Below are 20,883 nucleotides of genomic sequence, written 5' to 3'. Positions count from 1 at the left end.
TAAAAAAATAAATAAGACTTCCCCTGCCTATATAAATCTGTGAAGGCAAAGTGACTAACTAACAGATACATTTTATAACTATTTATAAACTAATAAAACAATAAGTCTCTAAATATATTGTCAATATACGATGATAATTTTCAAAATTAATTAACTGATTGGGTTTTTATTTTAATTGAAGTTTGAACTGAATGTGAAAAATAAACCTCTTGCTACTTTGCCCCACAGTTTTATCCTATAAATCGATTCTGAAGTACATTTATGCTTTTTCCCTGTTTTAATAAAAATAAAATATAATGATTGGAGAAGTTTGTCGTGGGTGCGGTCAGCAAAGAACAACATAAATAAACAAAACCATATTTATTTATTTTATGCCGATTTTATTTTCCTGTCTTCATCAGGGGTTGTGGCGTAGAAGGTAGGCCTGCGACTGCACATTTTATTTATGTTGTTCTTTGCTGACCGCACCCCCTGACAAACTTCTCCAATCATTAATCTATAGTTGACCATACATATATCTACACCTCAAAATAAAATATAGATTATTGTGAAAGTGTGCAAGTATTATCTTGGTATAGTTATACCATTATAGAACTCGTAATTATTAACAGTCCAAAATAATAAAAGTAGTATAAATCTAAAATAAATATAAAATGTATCAATAAAAAATTTTTATTACCACTTTCTTATTGATAATTAATGCTTATTGCTAATTTCTACAACTCGATCGATATCTTACAAGACTAGCTAGACGTCAGATAAAGGCGTCGACCAAGGTCGTAATATACCAGTTTCTTATCGAACAGGACAAGTGCAAGTTTTTTTTTATCAATTTATATTTTTAATCTTTAACCTTTGTAATTACGATAAAGTGTCCAAATTTCACTCGATGATCTATCAAACAATTAATCCCACCTTCGAATCTGACAATGACTGATAAACACACAGCTAATGTATGAAGCATGTACTAACAAAAAGGGATAGTTCCGTATAGATAATGATGGAGTTATACCTTGTCTGTATATACCTCATATATGTATATATTTGTAAAAAAAAAACTCTTCCTGTTAAACAGTAAAATGAAAGTTTTTAAGATAACAATAATAATATGATTTTAGGTATAATCAGAAAAAGATATTTTCTAATTTAATGAGAAACATGTAAAAATCACTGGAAAAAAAGTAATAATTGTTATGGTTTTTAACAATTTTAGAATTTAATCATGACAAATGTAGATTGTAACTGACAAAATTACATAACCAATATTGTCTGTATAATTTCCATCAAATTGCCTAAAAAGCAATTCATTCAGTTCGATTTTAAACTCTTTATTAGCAGTCTATTTAAATAAAGATCTCATAATGCTATAATATTTAGCAAAGATTTCATACATGGTGTTTAAAAGTTACCTAAGATAAAGAAATATTTTCAATTATTCAATGCTAAATTTTCGAAATTAAGTATTTTCCACCTTTAATCTAGCTTTTATTTCCTTATCTTTTTCCTAGTTACCATAGAACTTAAATCTGTGCTAATTTGTTATAGAATCTATATTGAAAACTCCACGAATGTAAGGTACCGAGAAAGAAATCTTATATCAGTGAAACCATACGCAAAAAAAAAGGCTTTTATTTGCAAGGGATTAAATCAACAAGCCCATCAGTTTTGAGGAACATAATATTTAGCAAAGATTTCATACATGCAGTTTAAAAATTACCAATAGTTACCTAAGATAAAGAAATATAGTTCATACAAAATACTTTTATAGGTAGAACTTTATTTTCTACGTGTTTTGAATTTTAAATATTATTGCGAAAATATTTCTGAAAAAAAAATTTTTTAATTGAGTGTCATGTTAATGGGACAATGAATAATAATATTGTAGGAAGATAGTTCGGGTGGCGGTCAATAAATGCATCAAAATAGTAAAAGAAAACTTTTTTATTGTTAACCAATAAAGGTATCAAAATAGTTTTATTATTTAGTGTAAACTTATTACTTTTTTACTATTTTGATATATTTATTGGTAACAATAAATAGTTCTATTTTATTATTTTGATACCTTTACTAACTACCACTCGAACTATCCTCCTATAATCTACTTTATATGGTTAACTATTTTCTTTCAATATTTTCTTTTTCCTACGCCACAGACAGTGGGCTATTACGTCATTTTCCCTCCGGCAGCCCAATACAATTTTACTTTTCCTCATAGTTGGTCCACAACCTGCTGAATATCTTCTAGACCAATACACGTTAAAAGATGGACTCCATCCATGTCTCCCATGTTGCATAGAGGACATTTCGGGTAATCTACGATGCCAATTCGATAGAGCTGTTTTTGGAGCAGATCATGTCCTGTTACTAGCCGAAAAGAAGCCACTCTCTCAGCTTTGATAAGATTTTATGTAGTACTATTTATATGAATGTTTATAAGCTGCAACCTAATTAGCTGATTCTTAGGTTTCCTTTAATTTTGTTCCTTTTTATATAATGAAAATCGAATGTTATAGACTACAAAAGTCTAAAGAAGATACAAGTTTGTGGATACCGACACTTGTTCCTTTGTTTACCAAGCGTTTGTACAAGTCTAGGATTTGCGACAAGTGACTATTCCAATGAGGATAAGACCTATCTGGTATTAAATACCACTTAATTGTACATTGGTATTAAGATTTTAATCAATTTTTTTTTTTTTGGAAATAGTAAAAAAGTGTAAAATCGGATTCAAAGTCAATATTTACACTGAAAATTCAGATTCCAAAATTTTTCACGACTGCTATACCTCTCTTTACTAAATATTCCATGTATAGAAAAGTGAAAGTAAAATCAAGATATTATTATTTTATACTTAAAAATCTGATGATCAGAAAAAAAATTCTAAAATGATCTTACCAAATTTTTTGATTTGTAAAACTTAGTAAGCAAACTCCTAAAAATACTCAAAATAAATCAAAAAATTTCTTAAATTAACAATGTCAAGTAAGGCTCACAAGCCCGATCTCGTAATAAAGAAGTAAAAATGAAGAATCTAAAAAATACTTTGTTACTGATAAAAAATACTCGTAATTCTTTTTTTACAAAGGGGAATAGTAATTTATTGAGAATCTGGTGTCCTTTCTCGTAGCCTTGACATAGATGGCTATCCCTAAGTCTTCTGTCTACAAAACTTCTTTAAGCTGGAAGTGTTAATATGACAGTGACAATATAGAAACCGAAATAAAATTATTAATTATACAGGGATCCAGTTAATTACTAACGGGATATGAACGAAGCATTTGCTGTTGATGTTGTTGTTGACTCCTAAGTATATAACCAGCTTAGATATTTAATTTTGACTGCGTAAAATAACTAAAAATATAAATAACTATGAAAAAAATGTATACCCTCTGAGCTACGCCCCAAAAATACTTAATTTTGATAATTGTTTTTTTAAACCGAAAAAATCAAAATATCCTGGGAAAATCCCGAACATTTAGCAAAAAAATTGAAAAATGTTATTTGAGGGTTTCAGACGACTCTAAAAACGAATAGTAATTGCCTTTTCGTAAAAACAATTTATTGACCTATTTTACTGAAATTCTCATTATTTTTTATTTTATTTTTAGAGGATAAAAATTCATTTAATAAAACCACTAATATTTTTTTCTTATTCTTCAGTAAGAGACAAATCGATTGGCACATAACTTTGAAAAAAAATTATACTTTTTTGAGCTACACATAAAGTACCAACAAACAAATATTGCTTTTTATATATTAAATTATATTGATATAATTGTTATAAAATAACATGATTCAATTAACATTTATTATTGATATTCGAAGAGAAAGATGAGACAACAAAATTCAAACGAGAAGGCGGGTAAATTTAGTTTGAGTAGTGGACACCAGGAATGTGTTGATAACCTTATCTCCTTTCACAGAGGGTAGTAATTTCGCTTCAGTCTGGGTTCAACCTCGTCTCGCCATGGTTCAATTTTGAACAGACACATGATCTTTTCCACTTTCATACGTAATTTTAATTTTTTTTAAATCGTGTTCAATAGTTTATTTTATTCTATATTTCAATATCCCATAACAATGGCTGATACTAAGGTAAAACCTAAAGAAATCCCAAATTACATGAAATTTGTCATAGGTGGTTGTGCTGGGTGAGTTGATTTCCAAAGTCATGTATACATTTATATACAGCTAAAGTGATTATACCTTATCCTCGATTTGCTTTTTAACTCAGGATGTCAGGTACCATGTTCGTGCAACCATTGGATTTGGTAAAGAATCGAATGCAGCTGAGTGGTATAGGAACAGCGAAGAAGGAATATACATCCAGTTTCAATGCCATCGCTAAAATATTCAGAAATGAAGGTTTATTCGCTTTTTACAACGGTCTGTCTGCCGGTCTTCTGAGGCAAGCGACTTATTCTTCGACAAGACTGGGTGTTTACACATGGCTTTTTACCAAATTTTCAAAGTAAGTATAATTTTATATATCTTATCTATTTTAAGGTTTTATAAAGATGTATGTATATTCATTTGATACTTTAGCCCACATAGCTAAGGCCTGTGAAAATATTCTAACATATACAAATAAAATCTAAATTTATTCTAACTCCTTCAATAATCTATTAGATTTTTTATTGAACAATTAGCGAAGCTAATTTCCTTTATTATCCTTTAACTGTCCTTTATATCCTTTGGCGCATGAACTTGAATATTTCAGAGTTAAAACTCCCCATCTTCAGCATTACATTACAATTATTCACCAACACTTGGACAAAGTTATTTTCAATTCCCAAATTTATACATATCATTATCAACAATCAACTCTTGACCTTATCTTATTTATTTTTATTAGAAAGGTACTCCTATATCTCAATCCATTATCTAGAGTCAATCAAATAATTTTTTTTTTTAACGTAACACTCAATTCATTTAATAACTTATTTTTTTAAAATTAATTTTTAGTTAAAATGTTCATCTTACTATAGTTATATTCTAGGCTATCATATCAGTGTCTATAATTGTAACAGACATATGTAAATGATTAATTTCATATGTAATACATTTAACCATCATATGTTTAATAAATTAACATTCCAGTTGTTTCCTAATTAACATTTGTAATTCTGACCATGATTAGTTCATCAATACTATATTTCTTTGAAAATGCCCATAATTGAGTATATGTATTTGTCACCTATTTCAAATTTAATCGAAATTAAATGTTAAAATACAATTGTCGTAATAAAATAGTTAAATACTTTAAATGCTGTCCGGATGCTAAACAAAAATTCTTAATTATTTACTCTATGTAAATAATTATTCCCATTGTTAAAATAATCAATGTATTAACAATTATTCAAAAATAAATAATAAGTTTATTTTTTTCTGAGTGAAATTGTTGTTTCTGCAAAATTTAAAGTAAGGAAAGAAGGTGTTAAAAACTTTTTAATTAACTAATTTAATTACATTATAAATATCTAATTATGTCTTAGTTGGATCGTATATTTAATTAATTCTTTTGTTTATCAAAATAAATATATAAAAAAAATTTAAATATAGATGCTCATAAATGCATTATATTCATGCCTGCTTTTATGACCTCATAAAAATAGTTTCCTCCTTTCACTACTGTTGAGCCAACACTAGTCAGCAAATTTTATGCCTCATCAAAAATTAAATAAACTTCAAGTGGAAGATATCCATTTAAAAAGATAATATTTGAACCACAAATATCAAATATAATTTTATTGTTATTGTAAAATTTGACAAATTTTATATAGTTTACACACATAGATTTCGTAAAAAAATAAAGTTCAGCAATGAGAAAATTTGAAAATATATGGTTCGAAGCTTAAATAATTATTGAAGTTTCTGCTACTAATTATATGAAGAAATATGAAATATAGTTTAAAAACTGTCAAGAACCTAATATTGTTTTTGAAAGTAATTTTATCGATAATAACTCCATTTTGGTAAATTTTACAGAAGAAACTAATAAGTGTCTTAAAAAAATTATTAAGTAATGCAAATTTAGTTTCACTAGTTTTTGCTCCATAGAACAAGGCTAGTTATATATATGTTAGTTATATTTATCTAATTTCAATTTTAAGAGTTATCATAATAGACTTCAATTTATAACGGTTTTCATTTCATCTAATTATGAGATTCTCACTTCCTACTATCATAAATAAATACTTTTCAGTTTGGAATTGGAACATGACTAAATAATTAATGGGAATTTATCCTCTGTATCTGTTGAATGAAATTGTATTAACATTTTTCTAATACATCCATTAATTATACTGGGGAAGAAAATAAACTAATATAGATATAAAGTAATCAATTGAGAAAGAGAAAGTGTTGTTCAAGGCCAAGTTTTTGGGTATAATGAATGACTTAACATTGACCCCTTGGTCACCCGATCAGTGGGAATATTTGTGGGACATTTTGTAATATTTATGGGGTGATTCAAAAATATTGGTGGTGCTTTTGATTAAAATATTTGCTAATATAATTTTATCCAAATTTTCACTGAAAAATATGTTTACAAAAATATATTTTGTATTGCTTATAGTAATTTCAATAGAATAAAAAAAAAAGTGTTGATTTTATTTTGAATTTGATCTGTTCCAAAGACAATAATGTAAACTGGAGTTACTGTCTCTTGAGGTCACAAAGTCGCCATAGTCTACGGTACAATAGGAATAGTTCATATAAAAAATAATAGTTTTATTTTTCAAATGTGCCATTATTATTGCTAATTAGCAATACGTTATTAATATATTCAGCTCATGTGTATGGTAAATTAGTACTTTGTGTGAATAGCAAGTTTGTGTTTTCAAGGACAATCTTTATGCTTGTGAGCTTAATAAAATCAAATAAACAGTATGTAAATGTTCATTTAATTATACTGGCTTAGTTGTAATATTTATTGTCACATTTTATGTTTAAAAAGTTTTATTTTAAGGCAATACTGATCTTGATCTGTCATTGGTGAATTAGTAGTTAGACCTCTTACATTCTTCCTTCCTGGAGGCCTTCAGATCAATTCCTGTAACTTCAGGTTGTCCTGTTTAACTTCTACTTATTTAAGCATATATAAGATTAATTCTTCTGGTAACATTCTCTTCAATTTAGTAATTTTTTCTGTTCTTTAAAAAAAATGAAATGTATGGTTGCTATTGTCAGTACTTTCCATTGATTTTCATTCATCTGATGTGTATTTTATTTTGATGTAAAATTATCTTACTGCTTAAAATGCTCTACATCTTTTAGTTGCGCTGATTTTAACTTTGTGCCATTTCTGATAGTTGGGAAATTAAAAACATTCATAGATCATTCATTCATAGATTATACTAGAAGTGTTTTCACCCAAGTATGTAACCTCATGGCTCTTGTATTAACTCATTAAGTTTTATAACTACTAATTTTTTCGTTTTCTTTGTTGTTTTTTTTTACTTTTTACTGTTGGTCCAAATCAATCAGATTTTTTCTTTCTTAAGCAGAGAAAACCATTTCATAAAACACAGTTGAAGGTTATGTTGATAACGTCAACCTTTGATCTGTGATTAACGAAGATGTATTTAGCACCAAGCAGTTCGTTTAATTTTTAACTCAGTTATTTATAAATTGAACGGCACTAACAAACTATTTATAAACAATTTTTGCTATGTTATAAATAATATTGGTCTTAATTTTTGTGATGACAATTAATTAAAAATATATTTGGAACTGGAAGGACCTACTCACACTACTTCATAGCTTTCGATGCCAAGTCCAATAAAGATGTTTGCTGTATCTTTGCAAATATTGGTCATATTAAAATGTTGGTAGTGGTGGGGGGAGAACAAGTCGAAGCAAGTAGGCGGGTTCGTACTTTTTGGCTAGCTTATTCATTTTAAAGTTTGGGTTTTTTGCCAATTTAATTATGTTTCAAATATAAATCCAGAATGTCTCGGATGATGTAGAGATTTTTAATAATTCCAAAAATTAATTAAATTTGAAAAGGCTTCCATGAGAACCTGCGCAAAACTCCGTATAATTCCCAATACAGATACGATTTTTTTAGTTTAAAAGAAATTTAATGCTTGATCTATACGTTTGATACTCGCCCCAAATTCAAGACTTGTGCGTATGCTTGATAAACAAAGAAAGTACAAAAGTCGGTTTGTGTTCTTGTGACTTTTGTTAGCTATTACATTCTATTTACACTCTTATCATTACAAAAAAGGGCTGAGTAAAGATAGAGAAAGGAAACGTAAATATCAGAAAAGTAGGTAGTAGATGTTAAAAATTCGAAGAAATAGGTACTAAATAATAGTACAAGAGCCGGGAAGAAAAAAGGGCAGTTATTTCACCCCAATTTCTTATTACTTTAATGAAAACTATGTATAATTACTAGTCAAAATTGATGAGTCTGCCAAGTATAGAGGGAATAAAAAATGGCGCCTGTTTCTGAACCTTAAACAAAAATTCATTTTTCATTCGGAGCTCTATATCTTAAAAACTACCAACAGGACTAGAAAACCTAAGAGAACATTTTTTAAAGTAGAGTAAATTTGCTGAAATATTAGCCCTAATATAGCTATTTATGTTCAATGGTTCTCGAGATATAGCTTTTTAAAAAGCAACATTTCATAAAAATGTACTGAAATATTAGTAATTAGTTAATTTATTTTGAGAAATTTACATCTCAGGAAGTATATGACTTATAGATGTCTCTTAGCACTCAAATTAAAGCTAGTTTAATGTACTATAAAGAAGTTCCTGACACTTATCTTCGTAGGAGTAGTTTTCATGATATTTGGTAAAATATATTTATTTATAGTTGTTCGGACAATAATTTTGATAAATGAAAAACTTTAATTCAGAAGCTATAAGACATATGGATGTCTGCACTCAAATTAAAGCTAGTTAAATTTACTATAAAATAGTTTATAACGTTTATCTTTTTAGAAGTAGTTTTTATGATATTTGGCAAAATAAATTCATAAAATGTTGATTTATAGTTGTTCGGATATAATGTTTGATTTTTGAAAGAATATATCTCTGGAACCATAAGACATACATATGTCTGCCAGAACTCAAAATAGTAGTTTATGTCACGTATCTTTTTAGGGGTTGTATTGTTTATATTCGCATATGAATATAAATTTGGCGCCTGAAAATTTGTCCGAACAGCTACAAATCAATTTATTTTAGAAAATATCATTAAAACTACTATTCTTACGAAGATAATCTTCATAAACTACTTTATAGACCGTTAAACTTGCTTTAATTTGAGTGCTAACAGACATCTGTACGTCTTATGGTTTTTGTGATATAAATTTCTCAAAATAAATACACTGACTACTGATCTTACCGTACATTCTGTACAACATTTTAATGTTGCTTTTTAAAAAGCTCGAGAACTATAGAACGTAAATAGCTGTATTAGGGCTCATATTTTAGCAAATTTACTCTACTTGAAATGATGCACTCTTAGGTTTTCTAGTATTATTGGTAGTTTTAAAGACATTTTTTTTTTTGTAATTTATTTATTGTTATTTACAACTGTATACACATATACACATCAAGTAAATTTGCTGTAAGTGACATTATGACATGAAACAAACATGTGGAGAATCTACCCATTGATAGAACTCCAAAAACATTTCTAAAGGAAAAGATCTCAGGCCATCTTCTTTTCAGACGCCTAGGAGGATTATTAGGTAGTAAAGGAGAAGCCAGGTTAGAAACGAGTTGGTTTGGGTGGTTGGGGAGTTTATTATGGAAGGATTGCTATCTGATTCTGGCAAAATCGGCAACAAAGGGGACATTGAGGTCCTGATGGATGATTAGATTTGTGACAAAGTAAGGAGCATTAAGGTTTTGGACTGTAATGATTGGATTCGAGAGGAATTAGATGGTTTAGTGGAGCCCCATTGCTCAATTCTGTATGTCCAGATATTTATAAATAAATTAATAAATTAAATTAAAGAAAGAAAAAACAGCTACCATTTTTTACTCCCCCTACTTATACTTGGCGGACTCATCAATTTTGAATATTATTTATACATAGTTTTCATGAAAGTAATAAAAAATTGTGTTGAAATTTACTGCATTTTTTCTCCCCTTGGGCTCTTATACTATTACCTTTACATTCAACATTCGTTCTAGATTTTTCTTACTTTGTTTAAGATTTTTGATCAAATATTTGTTAATTTAATTACTCAAAGATATATTGTCTTTATGAACTTACATTTGTGCCGCGTTAAATCAAAAATAAGGGAATTGAAGATTTCAAACAAACTATTCTATTTACACAGAACCGATAGAATTTCATAATATACATATAAATTTAAACCAATGTTAATTATTGTATCCGAAGGTTGGGAAAATTCTTCGATTAATTAAAAAAAATGTTCACAAATATTTATCGACAAGCACTTCTAAAACAATGCTTACTGAACACAAACGTGTATCCAGCACACGCGGACCTTTGATTCGTGCCCAAAATTCGACAAGTATTTTCCAGCCAGTCCCAATAACTCATCCACACTCTTGTACATGCATTAGTGGCAAACTTGTTGAGGCAATTCTGGACTGTTCCAACAACTACTCCTTACTATCTGGAACTGTACAGAGCATGTGTAGTATGGGTTTTTTCTTCCCAAAATCCGTACTGCATTTGCTCCAGACAGTCGGAAGTGGTTGTAACAGAACTCTTAATACCTTTCATGATTATAACATAATTTACCATAAAAATGCACACATCTAGAGTTATGCGCAATTGCACTATTATTTTATATGAGATGATTAGGGGTGCAGTTAATATAGATCAGCAAAAAGTAAATCATATTATTCTTTCATGATACATTTTCCCGGCCCAAAAAAAAAACGCGAAAGTGAAATATTAAAATCATAAGTCATGCTATGCAGTTTTATAACAACAATTTTTTTCATATTTACGAACAAATACAACCTATAAATTTCAGTTGATGAAAATATTAAATTGCATTTTAATTTAGTAAAAATCTGTCTTGAAAAAGTGTCGGAAAATCGAATTTTTTAAGTAACGCATGTACGGAATGCTGCTATAAAAAGTTGGGTCTTGAATTATATTTTCTTCATGAACCTATATCTCGAAAACTTAATAAGTTATTTAAAAAATAAAATATACTTTTGAACATATAATTTACTTATCTACCTATTCCTCGCTGGAATGCACCTTATACTGAAACAGTGTATAAACATTCTATGAATTAATTTATTTATTTATTAAAATCGTTTGACCCGTTTTGGCTCAACTTTATATAAAACGACTAATGACCAGTTTTTTATTTATTTATTTTTTTTACTCAGTGGGGTCATGAACTCATATTTTGGATTAAAACTACACATAGAAAATTCGACTCGATCGTCATACTTTCTTCCTAGTAGTAGAAACTGGGCTAGACTGATTTGATTTGTTTCGAAATTACCTAAATAAATAATGTTCTAAAGGTATGGAATAATGGAAGTATCTTATAAAGACATCCATCAGGCAGGGAATAAATTAATTTACTTTAAAGGAAAAAAAAAACAGTTCTGAATTAATGATAACAACTAGTTTGCTTCTCAGACTGGTATACAATGTATAACCTTGATTATATTCAACTTTAATTCATTCTATGAACATGCAATAGAATGTTGGCATTTCTTTACGTAATTTTAAATTACTAATTGAACTAATTACTAAACTTCCCAACGTGCGTTCTCTAATATGTTTTGATTAAATGTAAAAAAGATACTTTGATAAACCAGGGAAAGCAACAATGTACTAAATACATTGGCGCTTTTGATAGCACAGGAGCCAGATACATAAAACCCATCTCATAAAAAATAAATCTGCAAAGAATTAAAAAAATTACTTTCTTTCACATTTAATTTGGAAACATATTTCTGCCGATTATAAAACTCTTAATAATTAGCTACTTAATTTAATAAAGTAACGGATTAAGTTTTTTAATTTTTTGCCTATAAATCATAAAAGCGAAACAGTTTAGGATACTTATAGGGAATTAAACAGCACTTAGTATGTCGTAAAACAAAAAACTGTGTGTAATAACCTAGATGTTGATCGCCCTGAATAAAAATCTAATCTAAAAAAAAAATCTAAAACAAAAAACTAATTATATTTTAATGTTTTACATGAAGTATAATTCTACTTATGAATCCATACTTAACACGAAAATATTTATTAACCAGCTAATTATTTTTATCTAGTAACGAAATTTTCACAATAAGTTATAATATCTTGTAAAAAATTGAACAATTTTATTTTATAACTTTTTTATTTTTAACCTGTGAAATACCGATACCCACACTCATCGGACTGTTATGGGACTGGTCCAATTATTTCGGTAAAAAAAAGTTATTAACAGAATTAAGCATTTTTGGTGCCTAGCTCAAAAAAGTATACATTTTTTTCATGATTATTATATGCTAATTGATTTGTTTCTTTCTGGAGAATAAGAAATATTAGAATAAAATGTCAGTGGTTTTATTAAATGAGTTTCTATTCTCTAAAAAAAAAAAAAAAAACATAATGAGGATTTCAGTTCAACAAAAATTTTGTTTTTACAAAAAGGCAAATTATATTCGTTTTTTAGTGTCGTCTGAGGGATAAAGAAAATTAAATTTAGATGAAAGTAAAATAAATACTTGGATATTGTTTAAACAATGCTGTGGTATAATTTTTAATCAATTAATCTTAAGACAAAATTAAAAAAAAAAAGAAATGGATATACATATCAATTAGGAATATTAGTACTTGAAGATGAGGAAACCCAAAATGTTGTACAAACAAATACAGAATGTTAATAATATTCAATAGGAAGTTTTTTTGTCACCTCGACATCTTAATATAAAAAGTAAAATAAAAACCTCTATGTGCAATATTTACATTTAGCCTTGGTGACTCCGAACCAAGCTTTGCCACCTTTGTATGGAAGGCAAAGCAGAACTCCAAGAGATCCCAGCCCCATCCTGGTAATTAAAGGCCAGTGGAGCCTGTGTGAAAGCAGGACCCCTATTAAAAATAATTAAATGAAAATCCAAGTTTTGTTTTACCGACTGCCTCAAATCAAAATGGATAACCTATCTTCATTAATAGTGGATTTTTTGGTTTCTGCCTCTTGGTTTTTAATGACATGGAAAAGTAACCAAAAAATATATTTCCTATCTCAAGAGGAATAGAACAGTAGGAACTATTAAGCAGCAATCATCTTACCTATGACAACCTGTAAAGTTTGTTAATTACAATTAATGTGTGGCTAAAAAATTAAAAATGTTAAAAGATAAAAAAAAAAATTTACATTTAAAAAAACGTGGGTCTGGTAAAGTAGCCTCATGACAAAAGAGAGTGCTCATAAAGGGGTTGTTTCAATGTCATGTCTACTTTACTAATATCAGACATGTTTACTCTGTACTATGGGAGGAGGTTATCTACAGGGTACTGGCCTATTCTAACCATTGTAAGGTCAAGTTTTCATTTTATGGGACTGCCACAGACTTAAAAGTTGGCTCTTGCCAGATTCGAACAGGCGCGACTGCAGTTCCACTGTTGCAAAAACCTACACATCTATTCTGTACTAACCAAATTGCCCATAAAAACAAATCAGAAATATGTCTCTGATTCATTTTTTCCTGGTGAGTGTATATGTATGACTCCTCCAAAAGCCTGAATCTAGCAAATACTTAATTCTTTCTTTTTTTTTCTGAAATAAATCCACTGTAACTATGACCTAAGAAAAATGTATTAGTATATCAAAACTGTGAAAATGCAATCAAAATATAAATATATTTATATATAGAAACAAAAAAAAAATGTCTTTATCTCAATAAATAAAAAATAAAAAAAAAAAAAGACAAAAAAGTACTTTTAGTGCATAATGTGAATAAGACAAATTAATATGGATTGTGATGATGGAAACACTTTTAATAAACAGATTGGTTTGTGATTCATTAACTAAGGTAAATTGATTGACCCATACTAATCATTTGCAATTTAATTTAAGCCATTAATAGAAGAAAATAGAAAAAATAATTCAATACCAACCCTGATCATAGCCTTTTTCACAATCTTGATTATTGACAGAACCCAGATAAACTAACGACTTATAAAGAGGTTTTACTTGTTCAGCACAAATATTGATTAGTATTGGAGACAAGTGCTTCAGATATTGAATTTAATGAAATGAAAATAACTGTAGGGAATAAACAATATTCAGTAGTTTTTCAGTTTTTATTATGAAATGTTTCAATTTATTTATAATATTGATCAAATTGGATTAAAAAATCGAAGAACCTCTTCATCTACTTTCAATTTATTAATATAAACTTGTTAACAGTTTTTTTTTGTTTTTTTTAATTTAATATATCATTTTATCGTGATGTATGTGCTTTTTTTAATATGTATTATTAGATAAAATAAATAAAATTATCGACCGTTTCCATCACCTTGGTGTTTATAAATAATTATTATTCTCTGTAAACTACTCAAGGCAACCACTAAAATTGTCAAATTTTCTTATTGTCATTTTTGATGCAGAGTTACAAGGTATAATTCTTACTGTGCCATCTTGAAGGCACAAAAAGAATTACAACTTGTAACTCTCTTCCACATACAAATATAGAGTAATTGCAGTTCTTTCATAGTGAAAATATAAAAATGAATTACTTTGAGTTGTGACAGTCTTCTTCCAAACTGACAATATAATATTCGAGGTGATCACTAGAAATGAATAATTTACTTTATCTATTATACAATAATAATAATCTATTCTACATTTTTTCTTATTATGTTTCAATATTAAAGTGGACCTGTAGCTGATTGTTACTTCCTGCAATCCTTGAAACTTGCTAACAATGGTGTATTTTCTTCATAATCAACTATTACATAATTTCATCCTCTTTCTCTATTTACTTTAATTAAAACTTGATGTGTGCACACAAACTCTCATACATTCTTTTTTTTAATATCTTTAAACAATTTAAGAGGCATCCAGCCATTGTGAGAAACAGATTTTATCTCTGTAGTTATTTATGCACTGAACCAAAAAATTGAACTAAGAATATCCAGTCATTCCTCAACCCTTACAAAATATATCAGTATTTTATCAAAAACAAATTTAGTATACCAACCGCAGTTAGAATTAGATTTAATCAGGAATAAAGTAAAAATTGGATTGACCTTCCAAAATTGGATAAAACTTTAAAACCAATTAATCTCGGATAACCTATAAAAATAACAATAATTCTGATTTAGTGGAATGGAAAGTTTCTTTTCCTCTTGTTGAATAATTAAATTTTATTATTATGGAATTTTCCTCATGAAAATTAATATGAATTCTGAGAAATATAGAAATATTGAAAAAATGTATTATTTTTAAAGTTAATTTAAAAGGGACTTTGATTTTCACAATTTTTAATAACTGTTTTATTTATTTATAACATTTCCTCTTTTATTTTTTTGCTTTTCAGTGCTATTTATTATAATTATTTTTTTTCTTAATTATCCCTGTTCTACTGCTGAGTAGTATGAGAAGTCTGCATGTATAGCCTGTCCATAGTTTACAATCCTATACAGTTGGCTGAGTCTATTCCAATTCATTTCTCTCTTCTAGACTGCTCCATCCCAAGTTTTTCTTGACCTTCTTCCAGCGGCTCTTGTTTTATACATTATTTTGATCCTCCTTTCCTTCTGTATTCTTTTTACACAACCAAACAACCATAGTCTATTTTCTTGTATTACATGTTCGGCTGATTTATGTTTATTCGATTGACTTTTTTTAAACCTTCATGTAAATGTAAATTCCTATCTAAATGTTAGTACTGCAAATGATACAATTCAATATGATATTTTTGTTGAATATAGTTCATATCTTTAATAATCAATAACGTATAAAACAAAACATTAATTGCACATTAATACTTTTCATTAAAAATCTTGAGAAAAACAGAAAGGGCAGACATTAAAAAAAATAAGTTAATTTTCTCTTTTTTTCTGCAGTGATGGTACTCCTCCATCATTTCTTGTAAAGGCTGGGATTGGTAGCCTGGCTGGTATCTGTGGTGCATTTGTTGGCACTCCAGCAGAAGTAGCACTCATCCGAATGACTGCTGATGGCAAATTGCCGCCTGCGGAAAGGAGAAATTACACAAATGTTTTCACAGCGTTGGCTCGAATAACACGAGAAGAAGGTTTCCTTACGTTATGGAGAGGTGTTATCCCGACTATGGGTAGATCTGTGGTTGTAAATTCAGTACAGCTTGCTACATATTCACAAGCAAAAGAGTTGTTGGAGAAAACTGGTTATTTTACTGAAGGAATATTGTTGCATTTCTGCGGTAGTATGATTTCTGGCTTTTTTACAACTGTAGCATCATTGCCTGTTGATATTGCCAAAACTAGGTAAGCAAATAAAATATTTTTTAATAATTATTATCTATAAATATTTTTCATATAGCTAAAGTAGCCTATAGTTATAGTATGTTTCTTGTTATAATCTGCCAAAATTATCTTCTCCTTATTAGATATAGAAATAATGGCTTGGTTACCCATCAATAAAACAAAATGTATCTTAAGTAAAAAAAAAATCTTTATATTATTAAAAAATAATAATAATAGTCAGAACATTATTCTTTAAGAAGAAGTAAGGAAAATTAAATTTCTCTAGAATTATATGGTCATTAATTTCTTTATTTTATTTAATACCAGATCGGCCTAGTAGGCCTTACATGGTTTATATAGCCGCTACATTTATTAATTTCTTTAAGTAATATCAAAATAATAAAAAAGATTGAGTGACAAAATTTAAAATAAATCGTTTCAAGTACATCACTGTGATTAAATTGTACATTGAACTAAAAGAATTTCTTTTATTATGTTTGTCATACCTTAGGGATTAGATATTTATTTTAAGTTCATTTGATGCATGAATCAATTTAACAGAAGCACATTTCTGCAAACTTTTATAAAATGGCTGGATTAAATCAAGAAATTAATACAAGTCTCCATTCCACAAAGGTTTGACAAATTACAATATACCTTTTTCAAATTAACTTTTGGAGATAATTCTTTATCTATTATTTTAAATAAATTTCTTAGCATAAGGAAATTACACTAGATCACTCTTAGTTTTTTCAGAGTGAAGAGAGTGACTTGAAAGACTGACTTATTTCTTATTTCGATGTAATGCTCAAAATAGAGCATACATTTTACAATACAAGCAACAAACAAATATAGGCAGAACTAAATATTCCATATAATTAAAACTCTTTCATTATTGCTACAAAGTATCATATTCACAATGACACTATAAATTAGAATACTGCAAAGGAAAAAAATGTGTAGTCATCTTACAGCTCAGTTCTATATCAATCCTATGAATTTATTCGGTTGCTGTAGCTGATGTCTTAGATTCAAGATTTTTTGTAGATACTAGATCTTTTCTACACCAATTTATTTTTGAGCTAGGAACATCAAGTATTTGTATTCAGTGGTTTTCAAGGGCAGAATATGGCTTTAGATGGGCGGCAGAGAAAGATTCAGTTGATGAAGTTTCAATATTTTCACTTTCTGTGATAACAATAATGAATCACTCCTATTGCACTCAAGAATACCTTAGTCAATAAATTCTTTTCGATACATATAATACTTGATACTTTATTATCAAGAACTTACCTTTGCATGTACTGCATTTATAATGTATGGACTCATCAAAAAAGGGGATTTGAGGATGTTAAGAAAGTTTAATATCATCTCCTGCCAGACAATAATGATGTGGAACTTTTATTGCTTGTTTCTTTGATAATGTCAGCATATTCTTATTTACATGTTACTATTTTTATCGAACCAGTAATTATTGCACTATCAAGGGAGGTCCTACTAATTGACAAAAAATGGTAGAGCTAAACACCAAAGCTACTCAATTTTTGCATTATTAGAAACAGATTTTTTTTATAATGTGAATTTTGTCTTATTCAAAACTGGAGCTGCCTACTCAATTATTGATATATAACAACACAACTCATAATATATCAGTTATAACTCATTCCAATAAAATATATTGGAGAAACATCAACATACTTCAGCTAGATACAAATACTTGTATGGCTCTTAGCTTATGAGGGTAAACTTATATAACATATGACAGACCCACAAAATAAATCTCTACCTTCCAATTTGAAATATATTGTTGTTATTTGTATGGTTAATCTTCATTGTCCTTTTGTATTTATATGAGTTCATTAGAAAATTGCGCTTAATAAATAACAACTAATATCAGTTCTTTTTACATTGAATAATTGTCTTTTTTTCTTTTTCAGAATTCAAAACATGAAAATAATCGATGGAAAACCCGAATTCAGTGGTACATTTGATGTTTTTGTTAAATTAGTGAAAAATGAAGGTATATTTGCATTGTGGAAAGGTTTCACGCCATATTATGCCCGAATTGGACCTCATACAGTATTGACGTTCATATTCTTAGAGCAATACACTAACTTATTCAAAAAATATTGTATGGACTGAAGAGCTGATTCCTAAAGGTTCGATTAATGTTTTAACCATGACCCACTACAAGTGGAGTTTTGATGTGGCTAACATAGCATTGAATGGTTTTATACAATTATTTTAAAATAATTTTAATTGGAGTAAATATCAATGAACCTTAATTTTTTATGTATTTAGGTATTCGCAATGAGTTCAACCTTGATTTATTTAATTATATAGTTTTTATAGCCAAATTATTGATAGCAGTAAAATGACTTTTTTCATGAAATAGTTTTGAAAAGTGATTTAACAGTTCAAATAGCACTGAATCAGGTTCTGCCATTTCGCTTTAAGTTTTAATTTATTATACAGTAAACGGGAGAATCCTTTAAGAGATGAAGACATCGTTTCTTCCAATATTTTTAAAAGTACAAAATAATCATAAAAAGAAAATTATTATTATTTTACAAAAAGGATTAGACTATTAAGTGTAATTCCTCTGAGCTGAGATTTATAAGGAAATTAATTAATCAATTAATTTATGATTAAGTAAAAATAAAAATTCAGTATTGTGTAACTTTACAAATGTAAGATACACAATTTACGAGCATTGCTTAAAAAAAAATTAGCATATATAAAAATTAATCATTGATAGTTACAAAAATTGGCCCAAATGCTGCATTTGTGATAAAACAGGGATCGTTCAAGTTCAGAATTTTGAAAATTATTTAAAATATTCCTTCAATAGTAGAATAAGTGTTCATAGTTTGCTATTTTTATTTATAATTAAAAATATTATGACGTACTGTTTTGCCATGGCTTTAAAATGTAGTCTTTCACTAGATATTGTTTGGAAAGTACTGGGCGTGGTGAGAAAAAATAATAATTTGGGACGTGTATAGTGCATTTATAGACTAAAAAGAATTTGAAGCTGCCAGTTCCTATTTTAAAATATTCTTTATAACAGACCTTGACATATTTAAAAATAAGTACTATAGATAACATTTGTAAAATAAAACTAACACTATATTAAATTTTATTTTCTTTATTAGAAAATCAAACATTTTTTTAAAAAGGCACAAGGAAATGAAAGGGCTAATATGTCAGTGTATGTTAAATTTTTTGTAGTGTTGAAAGTTTTGTTGATTTTTTAAAAATATATATTTTTGTTAATTTTTGATTGAATAATAAACTTTACCTGATAAATCTATTATTATTTTTTTTAAATTCTTATATAATAAATTAAAATAATTTAGGCTATATTGTCTTACTACATTTATTTGATATTAACAGGCATATTTTTTTTTATATGGAGCTATAAAATTACAATAAACAGGTTTTATTAATATTCCAAATTATGGTACTTATATAGTTATACAGAAAAATAAAATGTACCTGAAAAAATATTGAACATTGGTAATATGAAATAAATGTGGTGATAGAATAAAGTCTTTCTTATTTTAATTGGTGATTTCCCCTATACCTTAATGAATTGAAAATTTTCATAATTTATAAGAAGAATTATTCTTACATGATTTTCCTTCATTTTACTGCAGAAATGCTCATCTACACTTTAGCTTCTATACATAAAATTGTGCTATCAGTTATTGCAGACAGATCAACACCTTCAGAGATGTCATTTCTTCTAGTTACCTCATCGGTGCTTTTGCACATCTGAATTTTGGGTGAGCCTGTAACAAAAGTTACAGATTATAAACCTCTATAAACAACCGTTTAGATCAAATCATTTTCAAATACAAAAGAGATTATCGAGTATATTCATACTCACAATTGACAATCTCAATTTGGAAGACCTTACTCATATTTTATAGATTTGCAGGAAAAAGAAGAGAAGTGTTTTAGTTATTTCAAGTTGAGTATTGAACCATTTGACGAGCTTGTCATGAAAATTGCAGGAAAGATTCATAATCATGAGAGATAGTTGACCGTGGATGACTTATATGAGTTGAAGTGATGAAAGAAATGGAAAATACAATGTATACATAGGCAATTGAAAAAGTAGGTCAAATAACATAATTAACGAAATAAAATAAAAATTGAAGTTATATAATACTAAGAAATATGAATACTTGAGTTTATTAATAATTTAAAAAATAAAATTGAGAGAAAGAAAATATATGTAACCTATGGTTACATAGGGTATTACTTATGTAATATTATGGTTACATATCTCATTTGTTACATATATTTTCTTTCTCTCAATTTTATTTTTTCTTTCCATAATTTTAATTTTTAAATTATTAATAAACTAAAATATTCATATTTCTTTACATTATATAACTTCAATTTTTATTTTATTGCCTTAGTTATGTTATTTTGTCTACTTTTTCAATTGCTTATGT

General features: G+C 27.9%; 1 protein-coding gene and 1 long non-coding RNA gene across 3 annotated transcripts in view; one reads left to right on the top strand and one right to left on the bottom strand.

Annotated features, from left to right (window-relative positions):
• Positions 1–3,930: 3,930 nt before the first annotated feature.
• LOC106679775 (mitochondrial 2-oxoglutarate/malate carrier protein) lies at positions 3,931–19,730 on the top strand. The gene is made up of 4 exons (XM_014419113.3): positions 3,931–4,151; positions 4,235–4,471; positions 16,037–16,438; positions 18,355–19,730. The coding sequence occupies exons 1-4, from the start codon at positions 4,081–4,083 to the stop codon at positions 18,557–18,559; spliced, it is 915 nt and encodes a 304-aa protein (XP_014274599.1). The 5' UTR covers positions 3,931–4,080; the 3' UTR covers positions 18,560–19,730.
• LOC106679776 (uncharacterized) overlaps positions 16,275–20,883 on the bottom strand; it is a 14,836-nt gene continuing 10,227 nt past the window's right edge. For both annotated transcript variants that reach the window (XR_010843501.1, XR_001343027.3), the window contains exons 2-5: positions 20,052–20,211; positions 17,711–17,791; positions 17,390–17,605; positions 16,275–16,416 (exon numbers count right to left, since the gene is read on the bottom strand). This is a non-coding gene — a long non-coding RNA (uncharacterized lncRNA). The remainder of the gene's footprint in view (positions 16,417–17,389; positions 17,606–17,710; positions 17,792–20,051; positions 20,212–20,883) is intronic.

Source organism: Halyomorpha halys, unplaced genomic scaffold, assembly GCF_000696795.3.
Source record: "Halyomorpha halys isolate HHAL.00 unplaced genomic scaffold, Hhal_1.1 Scaffold218.1, whole genome shotgun sequence".
Classification (NCBI taxonomy): domain Eukaryota; kingdom Metazoa; phylum Arthropoda; class Insecta; order Hemiptera; family Pentatomidae; genus Halyomorpha; species Halyomorpha halys.
This window is presented reverse-complemented; position numbering and strand designations above follow the sequence as displayed.

Excerpts from the sequence above, each read along its gene's own strand:
- LOC106679775 (XM_014419113.3), top strand. The coding sequence starts at position 4,081 with ATGGCTGATACTAAGGTAAAACCTAAAGAAATCCCAAATTACATGAAA. Across the intron at positions 4,472-16,036 it reads CTTTTTACCAAATTTTCAAA|TGATGGTACTCCTCCATCAT; the intron begins GTAAGTATAATT and ends TTTTTTCTGCAG. Across the intron at positions 16,439-18,354 it reads GTTGATATTGCCAAAACTAG|AATTCAAAACATGAAAATAA; the intron begins GTAAGCAAATAA and ends TTTCTTTTTCAG.